Below are 20,522 nucleotides of genomic sequence, written 5' to 3' on the forward strand. Positions count from 1 at the left end.
TGTTACTACCATACTGTCTTGATTATGTTTTTGTAAATCTTGAGATCCAGTGGAGTAAGTCCTCTACCTTATTCTTCATCAGGAATAAGATTTTTTTCCTCTTTGCATTATTGTATAAAATTTTTAATCAGTCTAACCAATTCCTCCAAAACCCTGCTAGGATTTTGATTGGGATTACATTATATGTAAAGTTCAGTTTGGTGGACAACTGATCTCTAGAATATTGGATATTCGCCCTCCTTTTCTTCAACACGGTATATTCCGTATTTTACACTAGTGATGCTTATAAATTACTGTTTGTCCGATGTTTTTGGTACTTGCTTATGTCTCTGTATGTATTCAGTTTTCATAAATGTGTATTTGAAAAGAACATGTATTTCCCTGATACGTATAATATTTACATTGTTCATTAGATCAAGCTTGTTAGTTGTTGAATCTTCTGTAGCCTTCAGTGAGTTATTTATTTTGTTAAAAATATTTTATTTATTTATTTTTAGAGAGAGGGGCAGGGAAGGAGAAAGAGTAGGAGAGAAACATCAATGTGTGGTTGCCTCTCATGTGTCCCCTACTGGGAACCTGGCCTGCAACCCAAGCATGTGCCCTGACTGGGGATTGAACTGGTGACCCTTTGCTTCACAGGCCCGTGCTCAGTCCACTGAGCTACACCAGCCAGGGCCACTGAGTTATTTTTGTTGTTGATAATGTTGGAAGTAGAGGTCAAGATGGCTTTCTTTTTCTGCACATCAGAAGCTTAACTGGGATCTGTCAGTGTGTTGGGTAGTTTGTGTCCCATCCTCCTGGAGCATGGTTTGCTTTTTCTCAGATTTTATTTCAGATAAATTTTCTTGTTTTGTTTCTTTACATGGGTTGGTATAATACTATCTCGGGACTGCCGAAGCCAGTCACTACAAAGCGGGTGGCTATCAACAATAGAGATTTACCCCGTCATAGTTCTGGAGGCCAAAGGTTTGAGGTCAAGGTGTTGACAGGGATGGCTCCTTCTGTATGTTCTGAGGGAGAATCTGTTCCGTGCCTCCCTCCTTGCTTCTGGGGTTTGCTGGCAATCCTTGGAGTTCCTTAGCTGGTACCAGATACATTATTTTAGCCTCCGTCTGTCTTTGCAGCACCTTCTTCTCTCTGTGTCTTCGTATATCTGCCTTCTAAGGACACCAGTCATTGAATTTAAGGTGCACCCTAATCCTGTATGACTTCATCTTAATTTAACTATTTGCATCCCCAGAGACCCTATTTCCATATAGGGTAACATTCTGAGTTTCCATGTAGGCAGGAATTTGGGAAGACATTATCTAGCCCAGGACAGTTGGTTTCTCTTTTTTCATGTATGCCATTCCTTAGTTTTGGGTTGTCTATCTTGTTTTGTTTTTGTTTGTCTGCAATTGCTTTAATTTCTTTGCATTTTTGCTCATGTTCACTATTCACCTCAGTAAAACCTTCTGTGGCAGTAATTCAGTTTTCAGCAGTGTCAACTCTTACTTTGTTTCAAATTAAATATGCATAAAATATATGTAAATATATGTGTGTATAAATAGGCACCTTTATTGTAATTAAGGTTGTCTTTACTGTATAACAAGTTTAGATTTTCAGGTTTCAGTTTTTCTTGTCTTCGATATTTGTTTAACTGGTAGTTAACAGCAACGACAAAAACCGAGAACCTGCTCACCCTCGGCCTCCAGCTCTTTGTTTCAGTTTTATTGCTGTCTCACAAAGTATCCAAAACCCAGTGGTGTAAAACAACCATTTTAATTTGTTTACCACTTTGTGGGCAAGGAGTCCAGAAGGGCTCGGCTGAGCAGTTTTTGCTTAAGTCTTGCTTGGTGGCAGTCACGCAGGTGTGGGCTGCCGTCATCTGAGGGCTCCGCTGGGCTGGGTGTGTGCAGTGACTCTGTTGATGATGCCTGTCAGCCGGGATTTTAGCTGGCGGAGGCCATTGCCTGGAACGTCTGCTTGTGATCTCAGGGGATTTACTAGCCAACTTAAGCATGCAGAGAGAAGCTGCATAGCCTTTTCTGATCCAGTCTAGGAAGTCACACATTGTCATTTTCAGTACTTTTTTTTTTCGTTCTGGAATGGAATGGTCTTTTTTGCAAGGCTAATGAATCACCATGGTTTATTTAACAAGGTGGTGCTCTGAGCAGAAAGCAAACCCACAACCTTTTGGTGTACGAGATGGCATGCTAACCAACTGAGCCACCTGGCCTGGGCTGTAAAGCTCTTTTTAGTTAAGGTATACTTGATGTACAATATTATAGTAGTTTCAGGTGTATAGTATAGATTTGACACTTATATACCTTACGAAGTGATCACCACAAGAAGTCTAGGAACCGTCTATGACTGTACAAAAGTTATTGTGATATTTACTGTATTCCCTATGCTGTACTTTACATCCCCATGACTAATTTATGTTATAATTATACATTTGTATCTCTTAATCCCTTTCACCTTTTTGTCCATGCTCCTACCACCCAAGCATCTGACAATTATCAACCAGTTTGTTCCCTGTATCTTTGAGTCTGTTAGTTTTGTTTCTTTGTTCACTTGTTTAAAAGTTCATTCACCATATTTTTTGGACCATAAGACGCACCTAGGTTTTAGAGGAGGAAAATAGGAAAAAAAATTGAAGCAAAAAATGTGGTAAAATATTTCATAATATAAATAACATAATATTTCACCAATGTAAATGTAAACAGAACTCAACAGCAGCATTAACAACCATTATTCCTCCCAAACTGGGGGCAGGGTAAGCGTCTTATGGTCTGAAAAGTATGGTAGTTTAAATAGCCATTCTGACAGCTGTGAGGTGATATCTCATTGCTTTCAGCACATTCTTTTTGGCCACAGGTGAATCCTAAGGCAGACCCGATTCAAGGGCAGGGACTGAGGCTATACCTGTTGATGTGACAAGGGCAAAGTCACATTGCAGAAGAGCTTGCAGGATGGGAAATAACTGTTGTGGCCATGTTTGGAAAAAGTAATATGCTATACTCATACTAATAAAATATTTATTTATTTTTAGAGAGAGGGAAAGGAGAGAGAAAGGGAGAGAAACATCAGTGTGTGGTTGCCCCTTGCACATCCCCTACTGGGGACCTGGCCCACAACCCAGGCACGTGCCCTGACTGGGAATTGAAACAGCGGCCCTTGGTTCATAGGTTGGCGCTCAATCCACTGAGCCACACCAGCCAGGGCTAATACAACTTTTTAATGTATGAAGCAATTCACACTGTATTGGTCCTCTCAACATCTCAACATATCCTCCTATTTTTTTTTAGTTAGTCTTCCATATGACCATGACTTCTTTCAAGAGCATCAGTACATTAGACTTCAATATTCTATCTTTTGCCTCATAGCTACCTCAGTTATGAATTCTGTACTTACACATTCACCAAGGTATCAAGTAATATTGCATAAATGTGGTCTTGCCTTTTCCTTTTCTNAATATTTATTTATTTTTAGAGAGAGGGAAAGGAGAGAGAAAGGGAGAGAAACATCACTGTGTGGTTGCCCCTTGCACATCCCCTACTGGGGACCTGGCCCACAACCCAGGCACGTGCCCTGACTGGGAATTGAAACAGCGGCCCTTGGCTCATAGGTTGGCGCTCAATCCACTGAGCCACACCAGCCAGGGCTAATATAACTTTTTAATGTATGAAGCAATTCACACTGTATTGGTCCTCTCAACATCTCAACATATCCTCCTATTTTTTTTTAGTTAGTCTTCCATATGACCATGACTTCTTTCAAGAGCATCAGTACATTAGACTTCAATATTCTATCTTTTGCCTCATAGCTACCTCAGTTATGAATTCTGTACTTACACATTCACCAAGGTATCAAGTAATATTGCATAAATGTGGTCTTGCCTTTTCCTTTTCTTTCCTTTTGTTGTTTAGTGAATCAACATCATTGGTAGAGGAAAGTGAGTTGAAATGAAGTTTGTTTTTCAAGGTTAATTATATTAGAAATTGGACTCCCAGATCCTTTTAACTATGAGAAATGAGATCCAGGGATATACAGGTTGCTTAATAATACTTTTGTCCTTTTTCTTTTTTGAGGAGTAATTTGGGCTCATAACTTTGTTTTAAAATTGTTACGCAGCTTTGGAATACTAGTAACAAGAAGACAGTAAATATCTACCCAACTTTGTCTAACATTAAAACGGATTAAGCTCTTTGAAGATTATCAGTGACTTCTGGATACCTTTGGTTGTAGATAGGAATTATTAAATACATAAATGCTTATTATACTTTACATAATAAAGATGTTTAGATGTTTTTGTACCTTAGAGGTAAATCTTATAGAGAAATACTTGTAAGATCGTTACTGAGAGACTGCTGTGCATAGTGAATGTAATTAAGCCTGTATTAAAATGTTATTACTGAGTAGTTATCCTTTAACTTGATATGTGGAATCTGTGTGGACTGTGTTATTTTAGGCCTGTCTGGAGCAGGGAAGACCACAGTGAGCATGGCTCTGGAGGAGTACTTGGTTTGCCATGGTATTCCATGCTACACTTTGGATGGTGACAACATTCGTCAAGGTCTCAACAAAAATCTTGGCTTTAGTCCTGAAGACAGAGAAGAGAATGTACGACGCATTGCAGAAGTTGCTAAGCTGTTTGCAGATGCCGGCTTAGTGTGCATCACGAGTTTCATATCACCTTATACTCAGGTATGTGTCCTTGTGCTCATTGTATTTATTGGGAATATGGTATTAGGAAAAGCAAAAAGTTTAAACATTAACATGTGCTTTGAGGCTAGATCCAAATTAGAATAATTAAACTACAACATTTTTATGCCACAACTTTCTGAATAAACTCATTTTTAATAAAATCTGTAAACCCCCTCTCCCGCAAAGTGTAACCAAAGTTGTTGGCCTTCAGCCAGGGGCCAAATTATTTTAAGCTGACTCTTCCATTTAATATGTTTATAGAAAATATTCAACAGGTATCAGATACCAGGGAAAATCTTGTTTCTTAACATGTGTCCTACCATGCTAGCTTCTTTGCTTAAAATTCTGGAGTCGCATCTCTCATCATACTCCTCTTACTTCAGAGACCGTAGCAGCATCAATTCACTTCTTTGCGTTTCCAGGAGAAAGTGTTTCTCACCACAAAATTTTGTTTCCCTCCACTGAAAGGCTCTCTCCTTCCTGCTCTCCCCCTTTTCTCAGCCTTTTTCAGTCCTGTTCCTGCTTTCTGACTCAACTAGGTACTTCCTCCTCCTGAGTTCCTTCCCTTTCTCGAAACCTCAGGCTTTGTCAGCACCTCTCTTTGCTGTCCTTACTATTGTACCTTAGCACATTGTTTTGTTATAAATACCGGTTCTTTGGTTGATGGTGGCGATGGCAGCAGCAGTAGTAAAAATAATAGTGGTAGAAGTAGCTAATATTTATTGAACATTTACTGTATACTGGTGACTGTTGCAAAGTGCTTTTATGGGAAGTAACCCATTTAGTTCTTGTCACCCAGTGAGGAAGGGGCAGGTGAGGGAACAGTGTCAATTACCAAGGCCACACACTGGAGCTGGAGGAGCGAGGACTTGTACCTAGACAGGGTCCCTGGAGGCCCTGCTCTCGCCTGCCGTCCCGTGCTGCTCCTTCAGGGCCGGAACTGCATCTTGTTTATCTTTGTAATCGTGATGCCAAGCCCTGCTCCTGGAACATAGTAGATATTTAGTGTTTGTTAAATGATAGCATAACCCTCAGGACGCCCAGATATTAGGGAATAGGGAAGTTGGTTCAGTGGTTAATGGCAGGGGCTTTGGAGTCAGACACCGTGGGCTGAAATCTCGGCTCTGCCCACGACAGTTATGACCGTGGCCAGTTCCCTTCAGCTTCCTAGGCTCAGATAATGCCTGTCTCATAGGGTTGCTCTGAAGATTGCATTCAGCAAGTGGCCTGGTGTGTAATAAGTATTCAGTATGTATAACAAATACTAGCACAACTCTAGTACTGTCATTAATAAATTTGGGTGGTGACTTAGACCTTAAAAAACAAACAAACAATAACATTTGAGCTGTAAAAATATTGAGATTTATAGATAAGTGTCAGGTTGAGTGTTAATCTTATAGGTTCACTTAATCGAACCATGTCAAGAGTCCTAAAAGATTTTGTGAGCAGTAGTACTTTTCTTTCTGAAATGTTGGATTCTGTGTCAATGTATCAGTTTAAAGTATGTTGATGATGAAGTGTATAAGCAGAATGAGAGATGTTTAGAGTTCCTGAATCCTTGGATATAAACAGAATTTGTAGTTACAAAATAACAGTGCTGGTTGTGTACCTTCTGGGAATCTTTGCAAGAGTTAGAAACAGAGAAAGTCGGTGACACCGGATCTGGAGAGCCGGGTGTCTGAAAGGGTACACGGGTCTGAGTTTCGGCCCCTGTCACCTTAGTGTGGAGCAAAGCTTTTGTTGATCTCATCTCTCAGAGCACTAAGAATGAAGTTTGGACTGTGGTTAGGGTATATCAGTATGTATGATAGTATTTGGATTGAATCCTATAATATAGGATATGTGCATTTTTTCCATGTCACCACTGAACTTGAGTATCTTGGTTCTAAAATCCGATCATTTCTCTTCGTAAGGAGTTGGTATGGGGGGAGTGTGGTAGGGACATCAGATGTGAACAGTTAATCTTGAGGCAAGTGATTAGGTGAGTGTATATAAAAGGTGCTGTGGAAGGTTCACAGAGGAGATGCTGGAAGTGAGTCACGAAGGATGAATCGGATTATACCGGGTACCAGACTGCAGGGAGAAAGCTCTTTCAGACAGAGCAGACAGCACAGTATTTACAAAAGCGTGAACGTGTGAGGGCATTTGGTGTCCGGGGGCCTCTAGGTGCTTTGGTCGAACTGCTGTGCAGGGTGAGTGTGAGGGGCAGTGAAGCTGGAGCGAGTTGCAGAGGTCTGATGCTGAACGCTGGTCCGTGCCGGCCCCACATGTAGTGAACAGTTTGAGATTGTACCTGGGAGTGTTGTCATTGAGTTTGCACCTTAGTGGGGTCGCCCTGGAAGCCTGGAATGGGAATGACCTGGAGGTAAAAGGCTGGTTAGGGGGCTTTTGGGGTGAAGTTGAACAGCGGCCTTGGGAATAGAAAAGATGGGGACGTACTGAAGGGCCGTTGAGCAGTAGCAGCAGAGGACCTGGTGCCTGGGTGAGCGCTGCTCTCTGGGGGTGGGCTGTGAAGGGTGATGCTTTCTGAGGAAAGATGGCGTGATTGAGTGAGAAAACGCTGGTTAGGAAGGGAGAGGTTGAGTATTTCACTGTAGGTGGGTTAGAATTGAAGTGCTAATGGAGTGTCAAAGTGGAGATGATCACTGAGTCATTGAAAAATAGCTCAGGAAAGTAGAATGTGGATAGAGCTTTAGGAATCATTAACTCCATTGGCTGACTAGATCAAGTTGAATGTGCAGAAGGGTGTATGGAGTGAGAGGAACACCTTCGTTTAGTAAAAGGACAGCTGCAGCAGTGAGGTCACAACTTAATAATCACTCTGCCAGACGCTGTGGTTGTAAAGCTAGTGAAATGATTTGAGTACATCAGAGTAAGGTCTTTGACAGAGATCTATGGTGGGGACTCTGAGAACCCAGAGAAAGCAGGGGCCCTCGGTCAGCCTGGGCATGCACGGAAGGCTTTCTGGATGTCACCTTGGAGATGTGCTGGGAGGGAGCAGCTTGCTTTAGCTAAAAGAGTGTTGGGGTGGGGGTGGGGTGGGGGGGTGGAATGTTTCTTCCAGGGAGATGGCAAAGACGTAAGCCTGAACACCTAGGTAGAGATGAAGGGTTTGTGTCTCTCAGAATTCTGAATGGACCTCGTGTAGCGTGAAGTTGCTTTCATGTCCACTCAGGCTGAGGTTGAGCGTGATCAGGGAGTGGCCTGATGATACTTGCTTTCGAGCTGGACTCTAGCTCAGGTTCCTCATAAAATCAAAGGGAAAGTGTTTATGGGGCATCCATTGTTTTCCTTCTTGGAATTCCTCCGATAGCTCTGATTTTAAGAATTGTATGCCTTTAAAATTGTTATGAAGAATGGGTATGTTATCTTAATAATTTCTTGGATATTTTCGTTTAAATTTTAAAAACACAAATTAAATATTATCTAACACTTTTTTTACTCATCCTTGATATTCACATGGTACCTTTGATTTGTATAAGCACTTTTTATTGTGTCTGTACCTTCTTTTTCTAAGGATCGCAACAACGCGAGGCAGATCCACGAGGGAGCAAGTTTACCGTTCTTTGAAGTATTTGTTGACGCTCCTCTGCATGTTTGTGAACAGAGGGATGTCAAGGGGCTCTATAAAAAAGCCCGGGCTGGGGAAATTAAAGGTAAGTCATGTTTTTTCCACTTTCTCTTGGCTTAGGTATTTTACCTTACCATATCTGAGATTGATAACCTCTCCTAAGAGCCTGGGAGTATTCAAATGACTTGGAGCTCCTTGAGATGAGAAAGTGGGTCTTACTCCACTGTTGTGGCTTTTAGGCCTAGCAGCAGTCCCTGGCACTGTATGCACGTAGTGACTGTCACTGATCACGTTGGACTCCTAATCAGAAGACAGCATTTTAGAGGGTTGGGACTTTGGGGGCTGGTGGAAACCTACTTGATATAATTAGGTACCAGCATTAGATGGAATATCAGTGGCTAGCTGCTGCCCAGAAGTTCTGTTATTCACAGAAGCAGGGCCTGCCAATGTTAAAAAAAAAATCAAAGATCGATTACTCAGTCAGGCTTGTTTAGAAATCAGTGATTCATGCAGGTAACTTTTGTTTACCTTTCCAAATGGGAGTGTGATAGCCTGGGACTATCCTAGGAGTTCCAGGAGCTCTATAGATTGTAGATTTTGGCTTCTGGCCAAAAACTCAGCTTCTGGCCCTGAAAGGAAAAGGTGGAATGGGAAGGAGAATGCTTGTTATTCTGGGCTCTTCTGTGTTTTGAATGTGGGAAGGCTTTTGCAGATGGGTCAAATTCCATCTGCTGTAGGAAGCCTGGTTCCTTGGCCAAGGCTGATATCCACCAATTGTGCCACCATGGAGACTCCGTTCCTCTGATTAAGCTGGTACTTTCTTGACTCGGAGAGGACAGGCTGCAAAGCCTGAATAATTTATGACAACAAGAGGGAAACCATTTATACTCTATCTTCTCTATCACCCTCTCTCTTTTGATGGTCAGTTCTCACTTCAGTTTGTTCTGAGTGAGTTTTGGCAAAGAGAAGCCATAATCCAGGATCCTTTTACGTATTTTAAATCTTTTACTTATTTTAATTGTAGTTGGTTTTGTTATTTTTGCAAAGATGGATCGTTGAGGGAGGTAGATTTTTCTGCCCGGCTGGAGTACAACCACTTGTGAGCAGGGACAATACCTGAAACATTTTTATATCATTAGAATTTAGTGCCTGGCCCAAGTAAATTATACTTGTTGGTGGCTTAGAAGGGGGAGTGCACATCAGATGCTCAACCACATTTATCAGCACTTTCTATTTGCAAGGTATGAATTTGGTGCTTGGGATGCAAACATGAATAATACGGCATTCAAAATACTCTGAGTTGCTTGCAGTGTGCATTCTGTGTCTGGGCGCGTGTTTGTATTATTAGTTTAGTTTTCTATGCGTTACTTGTTTAATTTCCTGCGAGTTGCTCAATTCCTCTGTTTAGACACTGATAAAATGCACCTCAGGTGAAAATACGTATATGTGGGTATGTGCACACACCCTTAATTTAGGTTTGCCCTGATGCTAGAGTTCCTGAGTGTAGAGTTGTTTGCTTTTAAAAATTAGTCGTTAGATGACACTTAAAAAGTTCCCTATCAGTGGTGTTTCTGAGCCTTGATGGTAAACATTCAGGACGGATGAGATAGCATACATTCAGCAAACCTCAGGATTTTATAGGTCTTTAGTTATTTACAAAAACTGTAAATATATTGCTCTGTCAGCCATTCAAATACCCAGATTATTTTCATGATTACTGCTCAAGTAGTTATTCTCTACTTAAATATAAATGTTTTCCTTACAGTGTACATGAGTTATAATCACTAATGGGATAAATTAGCTAAGGAAGACAGTTCCTTGACTTTTAACATGTTAAGCCAGGTTTTCTAACATATTGATAGTCAAGCTTTGCTGCACGTTAGCATCACTTGGGGACCTTTTAAAACTCCGGTGCCCAGGCTGTCCCCAGACCACTGAAATCAGAATCTCACGGGAGTGGGACCCAGTGGTTCCATTGTGTAGCTACATTTGAGAATCAGAGCTTAAGAACTAGTGTTTTTTTTTAAAGATTTTATTTATTTGTCTTTAGAGGGGAAGGGATGGAGAGAGGGAGAGAAATATCAATGTATGGTTGCCTCTTGTACGTCCCCTGCTGGGAATTGGCCTGCAACCCAGGCATGTGCCCTGACTGGGAATCGAACCAAGATCCTCTGGTTCGCAGGACCAAGTTCAATCCACTGAGCTACACCAGCCAGGGCAAGAACTAGTGTTTTAACCAGAATTAGTTTTTCCCCAACTACTTTATTGTGACTCACCACTAAATACTGATGAGAATATTAGTAAAGCAGAGTTCTTCCTGGGTTTAGGACTTCATGTGATACTTAAAAACAGGAAATAGAAAAAAAGAAATAGAGGGCTGTAGACTTGTATGTAATTTAGAACTCTTTGGAGAACTGTTGGCTCTTAGTAGTAATGATTCTAAATTCATGTTTACCCTTTCAATCCAAGGATGACCTAAGCATTCCAAGGCAGACAGGCCTTGCATGATTTAGGTGTAGGTGGGGTCGGAAGTGTATGATGGCAATAGCGTATCTTCAGCATAGCCCATTCCTGGGAAATACCTGTATTCTTTCTTTTTGGGGCAGCTAGGTGGGAAAATCTAAATAGTAGTTAATACTACATTGAGTATATTTGACTGTGGAATATATTTTGTGATATAACAGAGTTGCCTTCCTAATTTGTGTTTTGCTTATGCTAATAGTAGTTTCTTTGTCTTGCCTCAACGTGTGATCTGGTGGCAGAAGACGCCTGCAGAGCTTCAGTGTGGCTGGAGATAATCTTTGTGAATAAAATGGACTGATTTGGGGCCGGGTCTGCATTGAGAGAAAACACCTGGTCGATTTCAGTGTTTATGCCCAGCGTTTAGGCCCTGTACTCTGTACTCCTGTGGAGCAATGAGGTGCTCCGGATCGCTTGGTGCTCATTCGTATGTCTTCTCACAGGCAGTTGAGGCACAAAAAAGGTGTCAGATGTATAGTTGATCCTCATTCATCGAAGATTCCGTCTTTTCAGGTTGGCTACTGACTTCAACATAGCAGAGACTCGTGCTGATGAAACAAATGTAACTTATTTTTAGTTCTCACCCTCTTTTATTACCTGGTACCTTTTTATAGGTTTCACTGGGATTGATTCTGAGTATGAAAAACCAGAGGCCCCTGAATTGGTGCTGAAAACAGACTCCTGTGATGTCAATGACTGTGTCCAGCAAGTTGTGGAACTTCTACAGGAGCGGGTAAGAGGTCACAGAGGGAACCACCAGGGACTAATTCTCTCTGTTGTGTAACCATGTCCTTGGAAAAAAAATGGTGGTACTGTGCAGGAGTATATGTATTTTAACTTCTTTATAGTGCTCACAGTTTTCTGCATGTGCGTGTCTCTGTGTTAGGTGTTGTACTGTGCATGTACAACATATGAACTTCACATCAGCGTGACCCACAGGAGACTTGACAGTCAGTAATGTTTTATTTTACCAGTGATTTTACCACACAAGTACCTAACAGATAAAATTGAGCCTTGATTTATTCGCCTGTACAACTTGGCATTGTCTTTTTTTCAGTTAAGGTACATAAGGTGGTACCCATGGTAGCCAACCTCTCCTTGAACCTGGGAGGCCTTGGAGGGGAATTTTCTGCGTCTTCACAGGCATCAGCAGGTCCCTGGTTTGCACCAGTTCAGGATCCTGGGACAAGAGTTTCCTCCACCTCCCTCCATTTGGCAGACAATATATAAATTCATTAATTTTTTTTCTTTTATAACTGTGGAACTTAAAAATACTATTGAAGGAAGACTACACACACACACACACACACACACACATACACATGACTACTTCTGTTCAGGAATGTGTCCTCCATTGATTTTCTCCACACAGTTGAATCTTGAATGGGGATTAGGGCTCATGGAAAACCTGTGAGTGAATGCCTGACATTCAGCTGAGAGTTTATGGTTAGTTGGTGGTCAAGGAGTATGTTTGCCTGCTGCACCCTTACTGCAAGGGGACTCGACGTAATGTTCATTTTCCGTACCAGACGACTTCTCCTTGGTGATCCAAGGGTAGCAAATGCAGTGCAACATCACAAAGGCATTTGTTGTGAGGTTTTCTAAAGGTAAGCTCATGTGTAGCGTTTAAATATAGATAGGAGGTGAAGAGGTTGAATCCGTAGAGTGCAGTGGTGTTTTAAACCAGGGAAGGATAACCAAAGCATCATAGCTTCATAGTGTGTGCTTTGACGGGGATGTGAAGATTGGAGCTTCTACGTTACCCCTTGCTGTGAGTGAGAATACGGGTGTGTGGGCTAGGAGCAAGTGTCATCGGCAGAGGTGGAAACCATCAACTGTAAGTCCCCTAAGTTGAGTTCTTACCGTGTACCAGGCCCTGTTTTAGGCACTTCAATAGCAGTATTGTGTTTAATTTGTATTAAAACTCTGGGAAGTACAGTAGTTACAATTATCCTCATTTTACTGATAAGGAAACAGGTTCAGGGAGGTGATGTTGTTCGCCCCAGGGCAGTTCATTCGGGCAGAGTAGGATTTGAACACAGTCTGATCGATTCTACAGCCCACACCCTTGTCTTTCTACTACACTGTTGTCCTAATAGCTAGATGCTTTCAAATTTCCAGCTTATTTCTGAAATATGAATTTTTTAAAACTTTCTTTGACATTCTTTGTCCATTTGCTCTCTAAGTGTAGTTAGAATGAAGAAATTGAGAAGAATGGGCATTTCATTAACTTAATATTTTTAGAAAACTTTTAAAAATACTTAAGAGCAGGTCAAGATGACACTGTCTGGGATGGAAAGAATGTTTACCATGTAAAGAAAGAAACTGCTGTGCCTGTCCTTGGTTAGTGTGGAATGTTTGTTCTCGAGTGTGAAATAAGAAAATTGTTTGTAGGTCATGTAATTTATCTTGGGAAGCTGAGACACATTTTACCAGATGAATTATGATCTCCTTAGGTCCCAAAACACAAATCTAAGTGGTTAATGACTTGACTTGGGTTTATGCCAATATAACAAAAACTTCATTTCTAAAACAGTCAAGCTAATTAAATGATCTCCTCTTCAGGGCCAGTTTGTTAGACTTTGAGAGTTTTTCCTCACACCAAGCAATTCTATTTCTCTGACACCAGTGGGTGTCCAACAATTCATTTCCGTTCTGACACGATCTATCCAGATTTGGCGCAGACCCCACAGACCTCACAGACCTCACAAGATTGCCTCTACTTCAGATAGCAGCTGTAATAACTAGGGTGCCCAGCCTACCTGCGTTTCTGCCCTGCTGACTGCAAATTTCAGGGTTCCCAGGATGCTTGCCCCAGCTTCAGTAATTCCACCGGAAGAACGTGGGACAGCACTTTACTTTCTATTACCAGCTTGTTGTAAAGTGTGCAGCTCAGGAACTGCAAACCAGAAGAGATACATTGGGCAAGGGACGGGGCGGGGAGAGGCGTGGGGCTTCCATGCTCTCTCTGAGCACGCTGCCCTCAGTGTGTACTGCGGCCCCGCCCTCTGCATCTGTCCTTTTTTTTTTTTAAAGATTTTATTTATTTTTAGGGGAAAGGAGGGAGAAAGAGAGGGAAAGAAACATCCATGTGTGGTTGCCTTTCATGCCCCGCCTCCCCGCAATGGAGACCTGGCCCCCAATCTAGGCATGTGCCCTGACTGGGAATCGAACCAATGACCCTTTGGTTCACAGGCCAGCACTCAATCCACTGAGCCCCACCAGCCAGGGCTGCATCTGTCCTGTAGGGGTTCTTATAGAAGTTTTATCATGCAGGGATGATTGATTAAGTCTTTGGCCATTGGTGGTTAAACTCAATCTCCAGTCTCCTGCCCACAGTTACCTAGGATTGGAGCTGAAATCCTATAATGACTTGGTTTTCTGGACTGAGCCCCTCGGCCCAAAGCAGCCATTTTCAACCTTTTTCATTTCATGGTACAAGTGAACTAATTACTAAAATTCTGTGCACACCAAAAAATGTTGTATTTTGTTTGTCTGACAAAAATATAGGTATACTTTTGATTCATTTACACCGGAGGGCTGTTTTGTGTTGGTTGTTGTCATTTTTTCATTTGACAAACTAAGGGACAAGAATTCAGTGCCCTTGACTTAAATAGGCAGGTATTGCATGTGTTAAACATTCTTGCTGCACATTGGTTGAAATTGCTGGCCTTGAGCCATCCCATTCTTCTACCCAAGACACTATCACCACTCAGGACAACATTCCAGGGTTTTCAGAGCTCTGTGCCCGGCCCCAGGTGGTGTGGCTCGGTGGGTTGAGCGCTGGCCTGCCAACCGAGAGGTTGCAGGTTTGGTTCTTGGTCAGGGCACGTACGTGCCTGAGTTGCGGGCCAGGTCTCCAGTTGGGGGTGTGTGAGAGGCAACTGATTGAGGTTTCTCTCACAAATTGATGTTTCTCTCCCTCTGTTTCCCCCTCCCTCCCCCTCTCTGTAAAAATGGATGAATAAAAGCTTTTTTAAAAAAAGAGCTCTATGCCAGAATATGGGGATAAAGACCAAATATATATTTCCCATTGTACCACCATTTTTTATAAAAGCAAAGCAAGTAGTATGTTTTGGGACTTAGAGAGAACGCAGGTGTTTGAGAAGAGGTGCTTTCTCCGTGCTAGTAAATGGAAGTTTTTCTGTGTGTTTGGTATTGCTTTGCAGAGACTCTTCTGAAGTGAATTTTACCAGGAACCGTGTTGTTAATCTTCTTTACTAAGAAATGGCATTGGTTTCACTGTCCAAGAAAAATATGTGTTTAGTGTGCTGTGCAGTAGATGGGTGTTTTAGGAGGATGGGTATTTTGTTTAGCATAATATCCTCCATCATCTCTGGATCATTTTTCTTGTCTTTCATTCTGGCCTATGTGATGTCAAAGGGTATGTTAATGTGATCATTTACATAAATACCACATTTCTCAGTATTTGGTCAGAGCATGTTGATTTCTTCATGTGCTTTAGGTGGCATATATTTATTCAAGAGAATGGAAGATACTGAAAAATACTGAGGATTTTGGATGAAAACTTTTTCCCTAACCTCTGAGTGGTCACTAGATGGCCTGCTAGGATTGTGTTCTAACTTGGTGCATTATGTATGACATGAGAAAGCAGGCTTCTTACTGCTCATTCTAATCTAAAGTAATATTTTAAATACTGTTTTTAAACCTACCAGGAACTCTAGGTTTACTATTGCCATAAATTATTTAAAGGTTTGTCTTTTTATAACATGGTGGGTTAGAGCTCAAAATGGATTTTATTCTGCACATAAAAAACCAGACTTTGCAGCTCTGTTTTAAAGTGTTGCCAGAATATTGTTTGTGTTCATGCTTTGGACGCATGTAGTTTAGAGAATAGAAATTTAATATGTACCTAAAACTACGCATGAGCTCCAGCATTTAAATCTGTGGAAGAGGTTTGGCTGAAGAAAAAAATCGCACACAATACTTAAAACTTAAAATGTGGAATCACTGTTTATTAACGTGTTCAGAGTTCTTTAGAAAGATTAAAAAGAGAGGGCAAGAGCTACTATGTATTTTCAGGTAGTGAATATAATGAGTATTGTTTTTTGGCCTTCCAGTTTCCAGATAAAAACCAACAGTTGTCTGCTCGAATAAAGATGTGGATACAGCACATGTTAGATGTTGGGCTGCATTTAGTCAAGCAAAACACATTTTGAGTACTCATGTTTCATTTTTAAATTAATATTTAAACATTCATAATATCTAACCCACCTCACTGGAGCATGCGACTTATTTCCTGACCCCATAGTCCGGGGACTCGCAGGGTCGCTCCTGGACCTCCTTTACGGTGGAGCTCTGAAGATTAGAAAAGGGGTTTAGCTATGAAAACACTCGCTCCTGGCCTGGCTCATGATCTGTTTTTGTTTTAAAGTAAATTCCCTGAAGTAAACGTTTTTATATGTACAATTTGAAGAAGAACATGCTGTTTTTAAATAGCTGATGCTGTCTCTGGAAGTGCTAATGAATCTTCCCCAAAATGGGAAGCTCACACAGCAGAGACGTCGAATTCTTGTCTCATGCTGAGGTGGTTTTGCTCCTGTTAGAAGTTTAGTAGTGGTTTTGGAAACTGAAGAGATTTGTTGCCACTAGAATGTGCCAGAAACTGGCTGTGTCTGCATTAAAAACATTCTTTTTGTATTCTTGGTAGTTCTCTTCTCTCTACACTTAGAATCTTCTCTCCTCTCTACACCTAGAACTGGCTTTCTCTGAGCAAATGTTCCATGTTTATCTTGATTTATGCTGTTATGTTTGTGTTAGTTACAAAAATATTCACTTTATGAATCTTTTTAGAAGAGAGAAACCTTTGGAACTTTTATTTGGCGTTGGTTATCAGAAGAATTTGGTATCTAAGTTGTGAGACTAAAATTCATTTAAAAATATTTCTGGATGTGAATTTTGAAAAATGAAGAATTTTGTAAAATGCTTGTAATGAAAAATTATTTTTACTGAGAAATAGGAAAAATTTTTCCCTTTCTTGAAAACAAAGTCACTATAGCATCTATTCATACAAAGCTGTATATTACTAAAAATGCATTCATATAAAAGCTATGGCTTTATTAGTGCACAAAACATTAAACAATAATTTGGTTGGGCTAATAGTATACATTAGTATAAATGCTGCCCTTCCTATTCAAAGTAATTCTCTTGGAGACACCCAGATTTGCTCATAAACTGTTTATACCTTTGTTTTTTTTAACTCTGGGTATGCTTGGAAGGAAACTCTACAGGCACTGTGTAGAAACATTGGCTAGTTCCCAGTTCCTGCCTTGACCATGTCTTCAGAGGGAATTGATTCACATACTGAGTGTACCCTCCTGTGCTGTGGCGTTCTGGAGAGGGGTGACTCTGGGGCGGACGGAGGCAGGGGGCACAGACCCAGCTATGGGGGGTTGTCGCAGGGAGCGGTGTGCTGTTGCTGTTCTCCATCAGTGTTTATGAACTGACGGTAGGGGTGCTGGTTTAGGGAACCAGCTAAAGGTGACCTTGCGTCCAATGGAGATCAAGATTAGTTTGTCGGATGCTGCCCTCTGACCTTCCAGGCTTGTTGACAATTATCAGTGGTAGATGTTGGGGAGGAAAGAGTAGTCAGCCGCAAGCACCACATAAGAAAGGTGTTCTAACGCAGGTTCCAGAAATGGCAAACACGCTTTATGCAGAGTTGTCATATCATCGAAGTTGAGAATGAAATCCTTCTCTTCCCTGGAGTCCCTGTGTCGTTTGTTCCCAGACTGGTTCTGGTTCCGAATTTCTAAGATGTCTGGAGTGGTGGAAGTGGTGGGATTTAAAAGCGCTGGTTGAAAATGGTTCACATGGAAGTGCTTAGGCCCACCCGAAGTGTCGGGTGTCTTTACTGTTTGTCAAGGAGTTTATCAACACAGAAATATCACATGCCGACTAGAAATCCTGGGAATGATAAATGTTTAACAAACTCTTGAAAATAAACTAAGAATAACTGGTGTGACAAAATGTTTCAGAACTTAGTTTTCATAGGAGAAACAGTAAAGGGTTTTTTGTTTGTTTGTTTTTGGAGGAGAATAGGATTGAGATCTCAGTTCCAACACTTACCCATTAACGGCACACCTCGGAAATAACCTACCATCTGTGGCTTCACTTCTGTCTTCCATCAAATGGGAAACAATCATAGTGCCTGCCTGCCTCAGAACTGCAGATGACTCTAGGAGTTAATGTGTCCAGTGCTTGGAAATGTTCCTGGCGTGCAGTAAGCAAACTGCAATTACTGTTCATTGAGTATTTATTGTGTGCTAACTACAGTGGAAGACAGTGTAGTAGGGATTTGAGACAAGTTAATAACCATTCTCCTGAGACTCAATGTCCCCATCTGTAGAAGGAGACTAGCAAATGGTTTCTTCTGCCTTCTTAGGTAGAACTGATGGTGTGTCCCTAAAGTTTTGTGATTAATGTAAATATTTAAGTTTAAGTCTGTTTTGTCATACCCTTTCTCACAAAAGTCCTAATGAATGTCAGACTTTTTGTCTGGAGAATTTTAATGCTTTATTTTGCAGCTGGGAAAATGTGTATGTCTACGTTACAGATCCAAGAGGCTAATTGAACATACAGGGTATGTGTGCAGTTTACTTAATGCACATTACATTATTGTTCCAGGAAAAGTTGATTCTGAATTTTTATTTTGTAGTTGATGAAGTTATAGGCTTTGTACAGACTGCTGAAGCTATAATTTCCCTGTAATGTGCCTGTGGGTGAAAAACATTTCACATGTTGGAAGGGAATATACAAAAGTGATAATAACTGTATATAGGGTGATTTGTTTTTCTCATTTCCTAATTCTCTTTACTGCTATTGTCTGCTTTAAAAGTGTAGTAAGTGTATGAAAACACATGTATTAATGTTAAATATAATGTATTAAAATAGTTCCTAGAGCTAGAAGGCACAGAATGGGCTCTGTTAAGTTAGTCTCTTTCTCTTGTTAGATATAAAGAAGAGTCTTTTTTATATGTGATTTTCTCTTCACGTGCGCAGTGAAATCAAGTGTAAATTGGATATATTTACTTACCACTTCTTTGACATCCCCTTCGCCCCCAGCAAAATTTAATGCATGTCCTCTTTAGCTTGGGTTCATGGGGATAATCCACTTGAGTCATACAAAGTTGTAGAGTATTTACACCCACAAAGAGAAGACAGAGCTGGTGGAAGCTGTCCTTCCTTCGCCATTTTTTCCAGGCGCCCTGATGTAGTCTTTACCGTCACTAAAGACGACAAATACCTTTGGCTGTGGGTGACTGCCAGACGCTTAATTGCAAGAGGTGGTCTGGAAGGTTTATGAAGTGTCCTGTGCTGTGCGGGATTTGTGCTTCACACACATACGTTTCCACTTTCCTCCTGTGAGCGGCGGGGCGGGCACTCAAGGGACACTAAGGGGCCTCCAGAAAGTGCCCTTTGTGTCTGTGCTCCAGGAGCAACCTAGCCGACTGACCTGGATATGGCCACAACCAGTGTTTCCTTATTTCTTTTCTGTCTTTTAATTTCATTATTTCTTTTCATTTTCCTTAATGTTTATTCTCCTTGTGGATACTTGGGTTTAGGATGAAAAACAGGAGAGGCCTTAAATTTACGAGTAGGATGAGCCTGTTTTGGGCACATGATGCACCCAGTGTGGAACTGTCTCTCCTTTGTTCCTCTGTTGAGGGAACAGAGTGTCAGAGAAATGTGGAATAATTGTTCCTAGGTTCTCAGAACCAAGGGGACCGCGTGAGCAATGACACCGCACCTTTCATGAGATCATGCAGCTTTGAGATGCTTGTCCGGCTCTGCTTTTGTTCCTCTACTGAGGGTATTAATGTAAGACCAAATCAAAGTTGAAGTTTCTTCCCAAACTTACTCCTCAGGAAAAATAGGACAGAGTGTCCTTAAAAACCCGGTTCTTCCATTAATATTTATTTTGAATAACCTTTTTTTGTTTTGTATTTTTTTACTGGACTTCATGGAACAGTTTTAGGTTCACAGCACAGCCGAGTGGAAAGTACGGAGAATGAATTTCCACACGTGCCCTGCGCCCCCCGCCACCGTGCGCACCTCCCCTATTGTCAACATCCGCCTCCAGGCTGGCACACTGGTTACAGTTGAGGAGCCTCATTGAGACATCTTTGTCACCCATAATTTATAATTTACATCAGCATTGTATATTCTCTGGGTTTTTGACAAACATATCCACCCTTATAGTATCATACAGAATAGTTTTATTGCCCTAGAAAATCCTCAGTACTCTGGCTATTCATCTCTCCCTCCACCCCCACCCCCCACCCCCCACTCCACCCTCACCCCCAATCTGGCAGCCATTTCTTTTTTACTATCTCTATAGTTTTGCCTTTTCCAGAATGTCATGTTGATAGAATTGTATAATATGTAGCCTTTTCAGATTGGCTTCTTTTTTCAATATGTCTTCGACAAGCTATGCATTTTCATAGTTTTTGGTATTGTCATTGTTTTGGAATTTTGACCATTCTAACAGGTCTCTAGTGGTTTTAAATTGCATTTCCCTGATGACATATGATGTAGGGTGTTGTTCTGCATGCTTATTTGTAATCTGTCTTCTTTTGTGAGGTGTTTACTCTGATCTTTGGTCCATTTTGTAATTGGTTTTCTTATCGTTGAGTTTTGAGAGTTCCTTGTATATTTTGGATAACAGTCCTTTTTTAGATATGCATTTTGCAAATATTTTGTCCTAGCATGTGGCTTGTCG

The 20,522-nt window shown here is 41.2% G+C and overlaps 1 protein-coding gene across 1 annotated transcript in view; it reads left to right on the top strand.

Annotated features, from left to right (window-relative positions):
- The window catches only part of PAPSS1 (3'-phosphoadenosine 5'-phosphosulfate synthase 1), an 87,457-nt gene that overhangs the window by 13,034 nt on the left and 53,901 nt on the right, over positions 1-20,522 (top strand). The window contains exons 3-5 of the mRNA XM_037031876.1: positions 4,454-4,689; positions 8,207-8,345; positions 11,395-11,513. Of these exons, the coding sequence (XP_036887771.1) occupies positions 4,454-4,689; positions 8,207-8,345; positions 11,395-11,513 (494 nt within the window). The remainder of the gene's footprint in view (positions 1-4,453; positions 4,690-8,206; positions 8,346-11,394; positions 11,514-20,522) is intronic.

Source organism: Sturnira hondurensis, unplaced genomic scaffold (assembly GCF_014824575.4).
Source record: "Sturnira hondurensis isolate 20B ecotype Veracruz unplaced genomic scaffold, ASM1482457v3 Scaffold0021214, whole genome shotgun sequence".
NCBI lineage: Eukaryota > Metazoa > Chordata > Mammalia > Chiroptera > Phyllostomidae > Sturnira > Sturnira hondurensis.